General features: G+C 51.9%; 1 protein-coding gene across 1 annotated transcript in view; it reads left to right on the plus strand.

Moving 5' to 3' along the window:
• SCARA3 (scavenger receptor class A member 3) overlaps window positions 1-13,610 on the plus strand; it is a 37,903-nt gene extending 24,293 nt beyond the window's left edge. The window contains exons 4-6 of the mRNA XM_039460999.2: window positions 704-802; window positions 2,120-3,163; window positions 11,442-13,610. Of these exons, the coding sequence (XP_039316933.1) occupies window positions 704-802; window positions 2,120-3,163; window positions 11,442-11,893 (1,595 nt within the window). The 3' untranslated portion in view covers window positions 11,894-13,610. The remainder of the gene's footprint in view (window positions 1-703; window positions 803-2,119; window positions 3,164-11,441) is intronic.
• Window positions 13,611-16,238: the final 2,628 nt, after the last annotated feature.

Raw genomic sequence — 16,238 nt, forward strand, 5'->3', positions numbered from 1 at the left:
CTGCATCCCATCACGTAGGCATGGCGTCATCTCATATCAGCACAAAAAGAAGGGTGAGTACAGTACGATAAGGTATTCTCATGGAGACAGAGACCATACTGACATAACTTTTATTATAGCATATCGTTATAGTAGTTCTATGTTATTATTCGCTGCTGTTGTTACACTCCTACTAGGCCTAATTTATAAATGAGACTTTATCTTAAGTATGTTTGTATAGGAAAACACGTAGTCTATATAGGGGTCCGTACTCTGAGGTTTCAGGCATCCACTGGGGGTCTCGGAATGTATCCCCTGCATATAAGGGGGAAACTGCATATATCTGTGTGGCTGAAGAATGGTTATCGATGTAAACAAGACCAGAACACATACTTGAAAACACTGATGGCAGCAACCTTTGGGTGATAGGAATAAGAATATTTCAAAAAAAATTTTTTTTTTCCTGAATTTTCCCTATTTCATTCTATGATCAGGTCCTAGTTCTAAAATGTGGGGTGGGGGGTGAGTTACGATGTTTTCAAAGGGCCTTGTGGCAAACTCTGGCCATAAGAAGCTTGTTCTCTAACCACCATGAAGAAGCCTGAGAGGAGGACGGGGAGAGGTTTTGGTTGCAGAGGAGCGGATAAAGATGCCGTCTCAAGGAACGGCTACTGTTTCTCTGAGCTTAGACCCTGCCCCAGCTTCTCAACTGTTTTCACTACAGTTTTCAGAAAAGTGGACTCTCTCTCCGAAGACATCTCCTTGACCCAGTCCATTTATGACAAGAAGCTTGTGCTAATGCAGAAGAATCTCCAGGGCCTGGGTAAGTGGAGTGCTGATGATAACTGTGATATAAGGCCAGTGATTGTCAGGATGGGGCAAGGTTGCCCTCCTCACGCCACAGTGCCCCAGTGCCAGGTAACCTTCACCAGCCTTGTAGGCACAGAGGACATCCCCAGCTCCCTGCTCCCTCCCCAGCCGGATCTCCATCTACTGGAGGAGGGCCGCTACCCTGGGATACTCCTAGGACTGGAGCAGGGGATTCTAGGTGGAGCATAGCTCTAGCCAGAGTCTGCAGGCAGAAAAGGAAGCCAAAGATGGTCCATTCCCAAAATAGCCTCGTGCATCTGAAATGATGAGAGTTGCAAGACCTTGCAAAACCTCCTGCCAGGTCAACCCTCTCCTCATTATTGCCTTAAACCATGCCACAATTCTTTTCTTTCTTCTCTTTTTTAAAATATATACCATCTCACCTATTTATTGATTTCTATAATTTCAACTTTTGTTGTAAATTAAGGGATTCATGTGCAGGTTTGTTACATGGGTAACACTGAGGTTTAGGGTAGGAATGATCCCATCACCCAGGTAGTGAGCCTAGGTACTCAACAGGTGGTTTTCAGCCCATAACCCCCTTCCCCCTCCCTCATAGTGGTCCCTGATGTCTGTTGTTCCCATCTCTATGTCTACATGGATTCAACCTTGCTCCCACTTATAGGTGAGAGCGTGTGGTCTTTGGTTTTCTGTCTTTCCATTAATTTGCTTGGGTCATGCCACAATTCTTGATGTTCCTTATCTCCTGCTTTAACCTGGAACAATCTGAGAGAGAATGAGACAGAAGGAGCAATGACAGAAGGTTTAGCGGGGTCTTCTCTGATGCAAATAAAAGATACTGGTCTGCCACCAATATATGTGGCTGCCAAGCCACTTCTCTGTGCCTCATTCCTCATGAGTCAGAAGTCAAAAATCTCTATGCCATCTTCTCTGCAAATTTACTGTTGTAAGAGAATTGAATAAGATGACAGATATTAAACATCAGAATAAATTTTAAATGAAGTTTAAATGGGAAGTTCCTGGCCACTTAAGACAAATTATGAAGATATATTCTTGAGAATTTGGTGGTGAGAAGAAGAAAACATCCTAAATGCTACATTTCAGATCAGAGTTAAGACAGTTGGGTAAAAATGAGATTCCATAGATGTGGCAAGGCTTTTCCAAGAAAGATTTTATACCAGGACTTAGGGAAGAAAGCAGGTTTGGGAAGGTACTTACCAATTCCTTATGCTCTGAAATATTTAGTTTAAAGAGGAAGTGTTGTTTCATGGCCCTTCAGCAACTCAAACTTTGTCTCTTTCTCCTAAAGATCCAAAAGCCCTGAACAACTGCTCTTTCTGCCATGAAGCTGGGCAGCTGGGGCCCGAGATCCAAAAACTGCAGGAGGAGCTGGAGGGAATTCAGAAGCTGCTTCTGGCCCAGGAGGTGCAGCTGGACCAGACCTTGCAGGCCCAGGAGGTGCTCTCCACCACCAGCAGGCAGATCTCGCAGGAGATGGGCAGTTGCTCCTTCTCCATCCACCAGGTTAACCAGTCTCTGGGGCTCTTCCTGGCCCAGGTGAGAGGCTGGCAGGCCACCACGGCTGGCCTGGACCTCTCTTTGAAGGACCTCACCCAGGAATGCTACGATGTCAAGGCTGCAGTGCACCAGATCAATTTCACCGTGGGGCAGACGTCCGAGTGGATCCACGGGATCCAGCGGAAGACGGACGAGGAGACTCTGACCCTCCGGAAGATTGTCACCGACTGGCAGAACTATACCCGGCTCTTCAGTGGCCTGCGTACCACCTCCACCAAGACTGGAGAGGCAGTCAAGAACATCCAGGCCACCCTGGGGGCCTCCTCACAGCGCATCAGCCAGAACTCCGAGAGCATGCATGACTTGGTCCTGCAGGTCATGGGCTTGCAGCTGCAGCTGGACAACATCTCGTCCCTCCTGGACGACCATGAGGAGAACATGCATGATCTCCAATACCACACCCTCTATGCCCAGAACCGCACTGTGGAGAGGTTTGAGTCTCTGGAAGGGCGCATGGCTTCTCACGAGATTGAAATTGGTACCATCTTCACCAATATCAATGCCACCGACAACCACGTGCACAGCATGCTCAAGTACCTGGACGACGTGCGGCTCTCCTGCACGCTGGGCTTCCACACCCATGCCGAGGAGCTCTACTACCTGAACAAGTCCGTCTCCCTCATGCTGGGCACCACAGACCTGCTCCGAGAACGCTTCAGCCTGCTCAGCGCCCGGCTGGACCTCAACGTCCGGAACCTCTCCATGATCGTGGAGGAAATGAAGGCGGTGGACACACAGCATGGAGAAATCCTTCGCAATGTCACCATCCTACGAGGTAAGAGCTGTGTCCAGGCAGGGCTGCCACAAAGCTTCCACTGAGCCTTGGTGATCTTGCTGGACACAGAAGTACCTGGTTTTCGGCAAAGTACTAGTGGGCTAACACAACACAATCCTATAGCAAATGCCTAGAGCAATAGGCAGCTTTAAGAAATGTTCTTGCATTATCCAGGCATGGTGGTGTGTACCTATACTCCCAGCTGCTTGGGCAGAAGGATCATGGGAGCCCAGGAGGTCGAGGCTGCAGTGAACTATGATTGCACCACTGCAGTGCAGCCTGGGAGACAGAGTGAGTCCTTTTAGAGAAAAAAAAGAAAGAGAGAGAGAGAGCGAGAAAAGAGAAAACATCTTTGCAAACCTCTTTTGCAAAGGTATTGTGGCTTCTAACTTTGCCTGTTATACAGATCTGAACTTTTATACTTAGATTGGTTTAACCATGTCTTTTGAAAACTGTTTCCTCTTCTTTTCTCCCTTCCCATACCTTCATTAATGCTCCCAACCACCCAACCCTCTGCCCCTGGAGGCTGTCACTTTGACACATTCTTCTCCCATCTCCTTCATGTCCTCCATATTTATCAGGGTTCTACAAAGAAACAAAATCAATAATGTATGAGATAGATAGATGACAGATAGATAGATAGATAGATGCTTGATAGATAGATAGATAGATAGATAGATGCTTGACAAATAGATAGATAGATAGATAGATCCAGAGAAATAGAATCAATAGTGTATAGAGATACATAGATGATAGATAGAGAGATAGAGATGGTATAGATAGATATGATAAAGATGAGAGACAGAGATGAGAGATAGATGGGATAGAGATAGATCGATGGATAGATGAATATTATAATGAATTGGCTCATGTAATTAGAAAGACTGGCAAGTCCAAAATCCATAGAGCTTATGTTCCGGTTTGAAGACCATCAGGCGGGAAGAATTCCTTCTTGGAAGAGGCTCATGTTTTTGTTCTACTCAGGCCATCAACTGATTAGATGAGTCCACTCATGCTAGGGAGGGCAACCTGCTTGACCCAGGCTACCTATTTAAATGGTTTTTGTTTTGTTTTGTTTTGTTTTTTCTTTTTTTTTTGAGACGGAGTTTCGCTCTTGTTACCCAGGCTGGAGTGCAATGGCGCGATCTCGGCTCACCGCAACCTCCGCCTCCTGGGTTCAGGCAATTCTCCTGCCTCAGCCTCCCGAGTAGCTGGGATTACAGGCATGCGCCACCATGCCCAGCTAATTTTTGTATTTTAGTAGAGACGGGCTTTCACCATGTTGACCAGGATGGTCTCGATCTCTTGACCTCGTGATCCACCCGCCTCGGCCTCCCAAAGTGCTGGGATTACAGGCGTGAGCCAACGCGCCCGGCTTAAATGTTAATCTTACCCTAAAATATCCTCACAGAAGGCCCCAGAATTGTATTTGACCAAATATCTGACCTAGTCAAGGTGACACATAAAATTAACCATCACAGGCCCACACTTTGTCAACTTGGCCCCCATTCACATCTCCTTAAACCACACTTAATCTCCAAATAAAGACAACAAGCAAGGTCATAATTCCACCTAATGTGATACCACTCTCCTTTGTACAATCAAAAACATATGAACACTTACCCCTGAAGAGGAGTTGAAGTCCTTGAGTGAATTTTATTTTTTTGCTTATACCCTGTAACTTAAATACTAGTAAAGTTAACAATATTTAACTTATGCTACAAAGTAGATACATGTTGTGTTACACAATAAGGAAATAAGAGAAGAAAGAAAACAAAATTGTTGGCTACACACACACACACACGCACACGCACACGCACACATGCACAGATATTCACTAAAAAGTAAGGAGGACTGATGACATTCAGAATGTCTGTATGTAGAAATAAAATAAAAATAAGGAGGACATACCATAACAATGACAGTCCTTGTTGCAGTCGTGAGTCACATGGTCATAGCTGGTATTCGTCACCACCTTCTTCCATTCCCCATTCTGTATTCCCTTTGTCTTCAGCATGCCCCTCGTCGGGTCCTGGTTCTTTACCTGCTGGGGTGATCCAAGCCTTCCCACCGAAGGGTCTGGGTGATCAGTATTTCTGCCTGGGCGGCGTTGTTGAACTTTCCATCGACCTTAATCACAGGGCATGGTAATACTATGGGACACCCCGTGGGATCTCCTATATTCCAGACATCCTCTTCCTTCCTTCCCTCGTGGAGTAGCAGTCCAGTTTCCCCTTGGCAGTGAGGATCAGTCACCCACACCAGCACAGGAAGTCTTTTCTTTGCTTGTTGATTCAGAGGCGTGAGGAGTGCAAAGTGGTCAGGTGGCAGTCTTCACTTCCGGTTCAGTGCAATCGTGGTTGTGTCTCCTGGTGAAAGCATCCCTCCCTTTGGAACTGGACCTCTATCCCAGCAGAGCACAGGGTCATAGGAACTGGAAGCAAACATATTCCAGTGGGTCACCAGTGTAAGAATAAGAGTGCCACTGTCATTATCTCCCCTTGATTTCCGGACCTGTGAATCTGACTTTGGGAGAACACCAGTATGTACTGGATGCTGATTCAGAGCATATACCACCCCCTGGAGAACGTTTCCAAGCCTCGAGAGGTAGTGCCGCCTCGCTGGTGCTATAACTGAGTCTTTAAAAGGTCGTTCCACTGTTTTATCAAGCCAGCTGCCTCAGGATGATGGCATGATTCATGAACCAGTGAATTCCATGAACACTGCCCCATTGCCACACTTTGTCTGCTGTGACATGAATTCCCCAATCAGGAGCAATGCTGTGTAAACACTATGACTGTGGATAAGGCATTCTGAGACCACAGAGGGTAGTTTTGACAGAAGCATTGTGTGTAGGGAAGGCAAATCTATATTCAGGGCAGGTGTCTATTCTAGTAAAAAATACTGCCCTTTCCATGATGGAAATGGTCCAGTGTAATCAACCTGCCACCAGGTAGCTGGCAGATTACCCTGGGGAATGGTGCCATGTCAGGGACTCAGTGGCGGTCTCTGCCACAGGCAGAGCCTTCCCCTGTTCTGGGTCCCACTCAAAACAAGAAGCTTTTCAGGTCACTTGGCAAATAAGTAGGAATACACACTCTAATGAGGAATATGTTGCCTCCAAAGTCCAAATTGGCCCACTAGGCATTGTGCTTTCTTTTTGATTTTAGGAAGGGCCTGATACAACAACTGATTTTTCATCTTAGAAGGGATATCTGTCTCCACATACCCATACCACCCGACCTCTGGAAATTTCACTGAGGTGGAAGGCTCTTGAATTTTCATCAAATTTATTTCCCATCCCCTGACATGGTAACGGAAATCTTCCCACAATATTTCACCTAAAATATGTATGTGCGTGACCTCTAGGGCACAGTGTTCCAGGGAAGGGCATGAGTAAATAGTTCTTATGGTTCAACCCCTGGCAAATGTGTGGTTTTATTGAGTTCCACCTAAGAACAAAGGCAATTTAAAGCTTTCCTGATCATAATGCCCATTTATATACTTTGCTTAATTTCAGCCTCACGACAGCCCTTGCGTGGTAAACAAGGCAAATGTTGGTGACTGTATTTATAGAAAAGTAATCTGAGGATGGGGGAGGGAGTTTAAAGGAGCAAACACAGGGTCACTCTGATTTGAAATCCTGACCCCTCCCCCATGCTCTAACAACATGTACACATCCAGTGCCCACCCAAGAAAGGAGATGCCGAGAGCACGAGTTTGTAGAGACCAACAAGACATTTCTGCTCAGGTCCTTCTAAGGTACACGGTGTGAGGCACGGAGTGGGGAAGAGGGAGATGGCACCAAAAGTGTCGACAGGAGAACTGGTTTAAGTATAACCCAATAGTACTCTTGGAAATTTACATATGCTGCTGTCCTAGTCATGCAGAGAGCAAGGCGGGGCATCTGTTTGAGCTACATCTGAGTCTTGGTTCAACGTCTGCACCTTTGTTTAAATTGTGTCTACTGGCCAGCCTCTCTCCTGATTGTTAAATTCACCACATGTAACATCTCTCACATTGGAAAGCAAATTTCAGGGACACAATGTACATCCCTTCCCCTGGGGATCTGGTCACTTATTTATTCATCCAGAGACAGGCACTGATAGGCTCTGACACAGGAGCTGGCAGTGAGGTCTCCACCCGGCCAGAGCTGAGCGGCTATCTGGAATAAAGGATTGCAGTGGCCCAACGTGTGTGGAAGGTGCCCAGTCCTGATGGATGGGTTGGAACTCTGAGACTGCACAGGCAAGAAGTCTGGCTTCTGATATGCTCTGGATCTTTAGGCAGAATCACTTCATCCCTCCAGGGCTCGGCTTCATTCATCTGTAAATGAAGGGGTAAGACTGGCTGATCTCTGAGACCTATTCCAGCCTTAATTAATTCTAAGCCCCTATTTACGCAACAGAAAGCCTCCGGTACTTTCATAGTGTTTGTGCCTCTCGTAAAACATTTCTCTCTTCCTACTCTGTAGGGTAATTTTGGTGTCTGTGCTAGACAGTGTCCATGCTAGGGCTATCATTTGGGAATTGTAGACTAAAACCATCATAACTTACTAGCTAAATGGCCTGGAGCAGGACTCTTGGCTACTTTCTTTCTTTCTTTCTTGTAGAGACAGGGTCTCACTTGGTTGCCCAGATTGGTCTCAAACTCTTGGGCTCAAGCAGTCTTCCCACTTTGGTCCTCCCAAAGTGTTGGGATTACAGGCATGCACCACCGCACCCAGCCATATTTTGAACTCAGTTTCTTCATCTGCAAATAGAAATATTAATGCCTTTCCTGCCTATATCCCATGGGGTAATTGTGAGGCCCAGTGTTCACAATGGGTGTGAACAAGTTCTTGTAAAATATAAATGGGTGCCCCGCATAAGGGATCATCATGATGCTAAACCGCTTGGCGACCTAGGCTCCTGGTGTTACTTGTTGAGGACTCGGTGAGTGCTTGGCTCTTGGAAAGTACAAGAAATGTTTGCTCGGTGAATGAATAACTGAATGTATGAACAAAAGGTAGAAGCCCAAGATGGGCAAAAGACAAAGAGATCCAGTCTGCAAATGTATTCTGTAAGCACCACCCCACATCCTGCTTCCACGCTGACCTGTTCAGGAGTTTACATGTGAGGGAGAAAAAGCAGAGACTGTCCTATCGTTCTGTTGTTCACAGCCAAGGAGCTACCTGGGGAGGTGGCAGTGGAGAGGGTTCGGTGGCCCTGGCCTGGTTTTTGTTCTCTCAGCCCTGAGAGCTGCTGAAAACTCCACTCAGCTTCTCAGCCTAAGAGCTGCAGCCATGCGTTGGTTTCTAAGCCTCTCTGCCCAAACCAATTAGGAATCCACAAATGCCTGGAGAGGAAAAGATGTCAGGCTGACTTCAACGAGGCCTCTCTTCTCCAGGATCTTGGTCTTGGTATCCCTCCAACGCCTCCAGAAAGATGTTTTGGTCTTTCTCTAGCAGCTCTGTCTGTTCTCCGTGGGAGGAGGAGTCAGTCATAGACTCATCCACCCTGAGCAGAAGTAGAAGCCCATGGGCACATTTTGTTTCGTTTTGTTTTATTTTTTTAGAATTTTATTTACTGCATTTTAGGTTTTGGGGTACATGTGAAGAGCATGCAGGATTGTTGCATAGGTACACACATGGCAGTGTGATTTGCGTCCTTCCTCCCCTTCACCTATATCTGGCATTTCTCCCCATGCTCGCTCTCCCCAACTCCCCACCCGCCGCTGTCCCTCCTCTGTTTCCCCCCAACAGACCCCAGTGTGTAGTGCTCCCCTCCCTGTGTCTCATGGGCATGTTTTTAACAGCCCTCAGTTGGCAGTGAGCAGGTTTGAGAGTCCCTGAGCCAGGCCAGTATTCTCGTGGAGCGGAGGGGAGCCTGAGCCCCAGCCACCCGCTTTGCTAATATGAGAGCTGGCACTCAAACGCTGGGCGCCCGATGTCCACGTCAGTGTGCCTCCCAGGGTCCCAGGCCTGTCCCCCAAGAGGCACCCCTTTGTTTGGTTTTCTTCTGTCCTTGTAAGCCGGCCAGTTGCCTCTGACCATGAGATGTACAGTGGGCTCTTCCTGGGACAGGCACCGCCCCTCCCATGGGTGGGCAGGGCTGATGACCGAGACACTGGGTACTCTGCTCACCCCACCCTCCTCCCTATCCCAATCGCAGAGCACAGAGTCGGCCACCCCAGGGTCCCAGACGTGAGGTCAGCTGTGGCTGGACCCTAATGGGCCTGGAGAGCCTGATTATAGCCTGTGGCTTCCTGAGTAATCATGGCCGCCCTCCACCTCCGCGGGACTCCAGGACTCCGCTCCCAGCCCCACACCTCAGCCACTGCTGCCCGTGCCTCCCTCGTGGCTGAGGTGCCTTGCTTCAGCTCAGAGCAGCCAGTAGCCCTCCTCTCCTCTGCCCCTCACCCCTGCCTTGTACTGGCAGGGTCAGTGGCACCCCGGCCTGGAGGCGCCTTGGTCAGCCTCTGCCCGCATTCCTTGCCCCCACACTAACCACTAAACTATGGCTGTTGACTTCCTGCCTAGCCAGACCAGGTCACGCCTGCTACAGTCCTTTGCCTGCATGACTCACGGCGGCCCAGAGTGCAGGCGGGCCCCGCTCACCTGAGGAAGGCAGCCTTCTGAGTCCCCTTCTCGCTCAGTGGGGACCCCGAAGCACTCTTTAGAAAAGGGCTCTGGGGTGTCCTCCTCCTCTTCCAGGAAAAGGAGTCACGGAGCTGCAGGGCCCTTGGAAGCTGAGTGAGCTTGCAGTCTTGGGGATGAAATCTGAGTTGTGGAACGGGGCGATGTTGCCAGTACAGCCTCGGGGGCCTCTGCCTCTGCCTGGCTCTCTGCTTTGCCCAACCTCAGCTGGCCCAGGCGCCAGGAGCGGAGGTAGGGTGAAGACACGCTGCTGCCGGTCCTGCCAGGCCGGGGAGGCGGCTCCTGTGCAGGCATCAGCCTGGGCCTGTGGCACGCTAGCTGCCGAGCTGCCAGGGGCTCCTGCAGACCTAGGGCACCTCCTGCCTACCGGCTTCTCTGAGACCAGGCTGCTGCCACTGCTGCTGGCCACCCCTCATGCCTGGCTCACTTGACAGTGGAATCTCAGCCTCGCTGCTGGCGGGCCACGTGAGCCATGCAGGGCCACATCCCCATGGCAGGGGTGGGCAAGGGCAGGCAGTGGCAGGGAATGGACTGGAAGGTTTTTATTGGCTCTGGTGGGGCTGGCTCTGTCTGGGCTCTGGTTTCCAGTTTAGGTCATAATAGAGGATGTATTTACTGATGCGGCTCCACTTAGAAACATTCTGGGAAGAAAACAGAGGGGGACAGCAGAGGGCTCAGGTCACGTCAGCCAGGATGAAGGGGCCTGTGCCACAGAACTGGATATGGCAGTGGAGGGTTTCCAGCTCCCAGCACGCAGGATCCCTTCCCCACAGAGGCCCACTTTCTGCCTTGTGTCCTCAGGGTTGGCACAACTGTGAGAGGTGGAAACTGTCAGACCCACACAGCCAGAAGGACGTGAGCTCATCAGACCTCTGTCCTGGGTGCTAGACTGAGCTTCTTAAGGAAGGGCCCTATCTTTATCCTGGCCTATCCTACAGGCCCTTATGCAGAGCCTGGCTCGTAGGAGAGTCCACAGCTGCTTGATGAATCACCCTCTTCAAGCACATGCTGAGTTTTCCTGACCACATGCCAGGCTCTGTGTCCAGGGCTGGGCTGTGAGCCACGGCTCCTGCCGTCTTCCTGGGCTGCACAGTCTAGCAGGCCCACCAGACAGGTACTCCGTGTTTGCTTTCACTGTGCTCTGACTTCTCTTTCTATGCATCAGAGAAAGACTCACAACATAGTAGCCTTAAGAGCTCAGCAAAAGAGGCTGGCGTGATGAGGGTGGGCTTCCGGAGGAACTGACCTTTCTCTGGGCTGTCACTGTGCCCGCTTACTCACACTGGGGCACACCTATTTCTCATGCCCCACTCTCTTGGCTTTCTTCTCTGTGTCACCTGACTCCAACGCTGTTCCCAAATGTCTGAGAAGTCATGAGGGTGGGGTGGGGGTGCATACAGCAGTCAAAGACCACGCATAAGAAGGTACAGGAGGTCAGACTGGCCTCAGAGCAGGACAGGCCATCCTGGACCACCTTGGCCCCTTCTCGAAGCTGGCCAGCCCCTCGGTCCCTAACCTGAATGTGTGCAGGGAGAAACGAGTGTCCGCTGGGCTTGTCCAATGTTGGGCTGTCACTGTGGGCGAGCCTCAGGTGGGGAGCCTCTCACAGACTGACCTCTTCCGTCTTCTCTCCAACCCCAGGTGCCCCTGGCCCTCCAGGACCAAGAGGACTCAAAGGAGACATGGGCGTGAAAGGGCCTGTTGGTGGCAGAGGCCCGAAGGGAGATCCCGGTGGCTTGGGACCCCCAGGACCCCAGGGTCCTCAGGGGCAACCCGGAGAGACCGGACCTGTGGGAAAAAGGGGCCCCGTTGGCCCTCGAGGGTTCCCAGGCCTCAAAGGCTCAAAGGGTAGCTTTGGAACTGGAGGACCGAGAGGACAGCCAGGCCTGAAAGGGGACTTGGGGCCCCCAGGTCCGGAAGGGCCCCCGGGGTCTCCAGGGCCCTCAGGGCCTCAGGGAAACCCGGGGATTGCAGGGAAGACAGGGTCACCAGGCCAGCGGGGAGCCATGGGGCCTAAGGGTGAACCGGGGATCCAGGGTCCCCCGGGCCTCCCTGGGCCTCCAGGTCCGCCAGGAAGCCAGAGCTTCTACTGAGGAGGGCTCTGGAGCAGACAATGTCCCAAAGAATGCTGGAGGGGCAGAGAGCAGATTTAGGCCCCGGAAAGCCTCACCTGCAGACAGCTGTGGTCCTCTGATTCCAGTGAGGGGGGTTCCCCAGGGCTGGCCCCGTAGCTTTGGCCTCCCCCAGAGTGACTGTATCATAGGAAAGCAGTCCCTGCTCACACACACCTGCACATACACACTTGTGCACACATACGCGTGCAGGCACACAGGTGCACACATGCAGGTACACTCATGCGCACACGTAGACACATACACATGAAGGCACACACACACACGCATGCACATGCACATGCACACATACATACACACGCAGGCACACATGCATGCACATGCATACATGCAAGCACACACAGGCACACATACACATGCAGGCACACCTACACACAGGCACACACATGCACACATACATGCCAGCACACACGCTCGCAGACACATGCAGGCACACGTGCACATACACGTGTACACAGACACACGCATGCACATGCACACATATATGCATACAAATATAGAGAGACATGTGCACACACAGATTTTTCTGCTGGCCAGGGGGGCCAACTGGGTTTCCCTGACTGGGCGGGAGGAGAGGGAAGAGGAAGAGCCCCCTCTCCTGTGACTGAGCCTGCCAGGGAGGCGGCTACCTCGGGAGGAAGGTCTCACATCTGTCTCTGGGCACCCATGCCGGCCAGCAATTTCCCAGGGCTGAAGAGCCCCGAGGAAACCTTTGCAGGTGGGGCATGACAGCCAGAACTCCAGAGGCAAAGCGGATCTGGCAACTACAAGACCCTCCCTATCATCAGGGGAACAGGGTATCCGGAGCTGTCCCAGCCTGTCACAGCACAGTGGAGCTATGAGACCCACCTTCCCTGGCCTTGCACACAGCGGCCCCGGAGAAGTTCAACAGTCATTTCTTCACATGTCCAGAAAACTCCTCGCTTCATCCTTGCCTCTGCCCCCCAGGAGCAGCGCAGAAGGAATCCAAGCAGGAGCTTCATCTGCACTGGGGCACTCTGCAGGCCCTGGGGCACTGGGCCTGAGTGGAGATGGGAGACAGGCAGGCCAGAAGGTTCCCTCTGCACAGCTGCCTCCCTTGCTGTCCCTGAGGTTGGCCTGTCCCATTTCCCATTCCCTCTGGGGTGGCCGGGGTGGGGGGAACAGGCTGCAGGAGGGCCGACCCCTTGAAACCGGGCAGCTATGGCCTCCTGCACCCGGCTCTCCTGATCACAGCTGCATGCTGACCTGGTCCCACCAGGACCCACCACGGCCCGAGCCCTCTCTGCATGGGCAGCCAGCTGGACTAGAAGCGGGAAGGGCCTGGGCACGCACAGAAGCCCCTCTGTCGTCACTCCTTGGCCCCCACCGACTTCCTGTACACACTGGCAGAGAGGGGCGCTGGGAAGTCACACTGCAGGGTGGCGGTCTCCTGTTGGTTACACTCGCTCTCAAGCTGCTTTGCTTTTATGTTCAAACAGATTTAGACCCCCCGGGTTGAGGGCACAGAGTTATCTCATCCCCAGCACGGACCCAGAGACCAGACCCTCCCCCACAAAGCCTTTCCGCACCTTCCCGAGTGTCCCGGACGTGCAACTGGTTTGCACCGCACACCCCATGGCCATTTAACGCTTCTGTGCATGTATGATAATACCATGCTGCCTAGTATTACTGAATCAGTAAAGAGCTGTTTCCAGGAGTGAGGTGGCTTTGAGTCCTTCCTGCCTGACTTGGGGGCATGACACCTTCAGGGCTGCTCTCCAGGTCGGCCTCTGAAGGGGAACCAGTGACGAGGGTCCCCTAGAAATTCAGAGCCTAGCCCCGTTTTAGAAACACTGAGCTCGGCCCAGAACCAGAAGCGTCTGAGGGAATTTCTCAGAGAGAGCGGGAAATGGGAAGCCCAGTGCGTCTTGCAGCCTGGACCTGGAGCTCTTTGGCTAAAACAAGATTGGAAAACAGGGCAGGCCCGGACATGTGAGTGACACCTCCTGATTCTGGCTTTTGTCTCCAAGACAAGGAGATAGAACAGGAAAGGAGGTAAAGACCAGGCCAGACCTGCCCCGAGGGGCCTGGGCAGGTTCCAGTGCAGATTACGGAAGAGGACAGCCAGGTCCCCTGTGACTCGCCACAGCAGCCTCACTGGCTGGCAAAATGTAACCTAGAGCAAGATTGGGGCCCTGTTGTTTGTTTATTGGCTTTTGGTTTTGAGACGGAGTTTCCCTCTTGTTGCCCAGGCTGAAGTGCAGTGGCGCGATCTTAGCTCACCGCCACCTCTGCCTCCTGGGTTCAAGCGATTCTCCTGCCTCAGCCTCCCGAGTAGCTGGGATTACAGGTGCCTGCCACCACACCCGGCTAATTTTGTATTTTTAGTAGAGACGGGGTTTCTCCGTATTGGTGAGGCTGGTCTTGAACTCCCAACCTCAGATGCTCTGTCCACCTTGGCCTCTCAAAGTGCTGGGATTACAGACGTGAACCACCACGCCAAGCCCTGTTTTTTGTTTTTGGGTGTTTTTTAGTGGGTTGGTGCTCATTTGAAATGAGCAAAAGGGCAGGGGAGTGAGGATGGGGCCAAGCATGGCTGCCACACCTGGATCTCATCGCTTCCTCTGTGGTGTGTGGCATGAGGTCCCGCCTCCCCACTGACACCTGAGATGTCCACAGCACCTGAGAATGTTCAACACACCATAAATATCAGCCATTGTTGCAGCGGTCCTCATGACATGGGTGAAGAGCTTCCTGGGCCACAGTGGGTGTGCTCCGCGCTCCTCTGCAGGTGAGTGGCCAGATCCCTGTGTGTCTCATTTCACACTCCCTGACCTGTGAGAGCTGGGAGGGACCTGGCGGATCTGAGGCTCAACTCCTTTATTTCCCAAAGAGCAAACCAAGGATTGAGCAGTTGAGGGGTTTGCTGCACATCGGGAACTGGGACTGCAGCCTGGTGTCTCTGGCTAGCAGGAGATCCAGTTCTAAGGCTACTCTCCCTATTGGTGAGGGTCCTCAGGAAGCCTCCTACCACATATTCCTTGGGAGGTGTTCCTGCCCTAATCCCATTCCTTGCCCTATATCAAACTGCTCTTAGTATTAAACGTGGCCCTTCGGAGTATCTGGACAGCCCTAGGTACTGCTTAAGCCCCGGGGGTTTAAGGGAATAGACAGAACTGTAAAGCCTGAAGCAAATGCCGGGAATCACTGTATTCATACATTTTGCGAATGGATGAAACCCACCTCAGACTGGGTGAGTGGGTGGGACCCACAATGGAGGAACCTTCTGGGAACTGGGCAGCTTGTGCTTCTGCCCTGCTGGCCCTTCATCATTGGGGGACCTTAGGCCTAGCACTGGCCCTCTCTGACCTTCAGTTTCTTCATCAGAAAGCAGAGGGAGTGGACTGGCCTTGCCACCATTGAGCCTGGCATGTGTTCCTCTGTCCTGCCCTTCTAACCAAGTGCTCCTTCTCCTGCCCTGCTCGATTGCTTTTCTGGAACGTGCCAGGGCCAAGGTGACGAAGTCTGAACCCACATTGAGTGGTAACAAACAGCCGGTGGCATTTCAGCCTTCAGCATGAGGGGGATTTTAGTCCCTGCCAGACTTGCAAAGCCCTGAAGTCACTCCTGGGCCTCCTTCGAAGGAGAGCAGGGCTTGCTAGAAGCCACAGACCTGGGCCATGTCCTTTGAGTGCTTCTAAAATCCCCAGGCTGGGCCACTCATTTTCCCCCTGTGACCTCACCACCTCTCCAACTCTGGGCGGCATAGGGAGCTGGGCAAGCCTCCTGCCCTCCCTCCAACTAGTCCCTAGCCAGGGCTGAGCTGGCAACTTCTGCTGCGCCAGCCCTGGATACACCTGTCAAAACAGAGCCACAGGAAAGGAGAGCAGGGAGCTGGAAAACATGGTCTGACCACAGCGAACTTTCCAGCAGGGCTGGGCAGGGCTGGCAAGCCTTGACCCGTGGGTGGTGCGCTGAGCAGCCTGCCTGGGGATTGCTTGGCCCACAGGAGTGCAGGCCCTTTGCTTTGCTTGTCTTCTCCTGTCTAGCCCTTTGTTTTCTTTTGAACCCTCCCAAGGGCAAGACTCTGTGCTTGGGGTGGCAGGCTGTGTACACAGGCTGGTGCAGTGCAACCAGGCAGGAGTCCCTCAATGCAGATTGTGGGGCCGGGTGCCATGGCTCATGCATGTAATCCTAGGACTTTGGAAGGCCAAGGTGGGTGGATCACCTAAGGTGAGGAGTTCAAGACCAGCCTGGCCAACATGGTAAAACCCTGTCTCCACCAAAAATACAAGAATTAGCTGGGCAGGGTAGCGCGCACCTGTAATCTCAGCTACTCGGGAGG

The sequence above is a fragment of the Saimiri boliviensis genome, chromosome 13 (genome assembly GCF_048565385.1).
Source record: "Saimiri boliviensis isolate mSaiBol1 chromosome 13, mSaiBol1.pri, whole genome shotgun sequence".
Lineage (NCBI taxonomy): Eukaryota > Metazoa > Chordata > Mammalia > Primates > Cebidae > Saimiri > Saimiri boliviensis.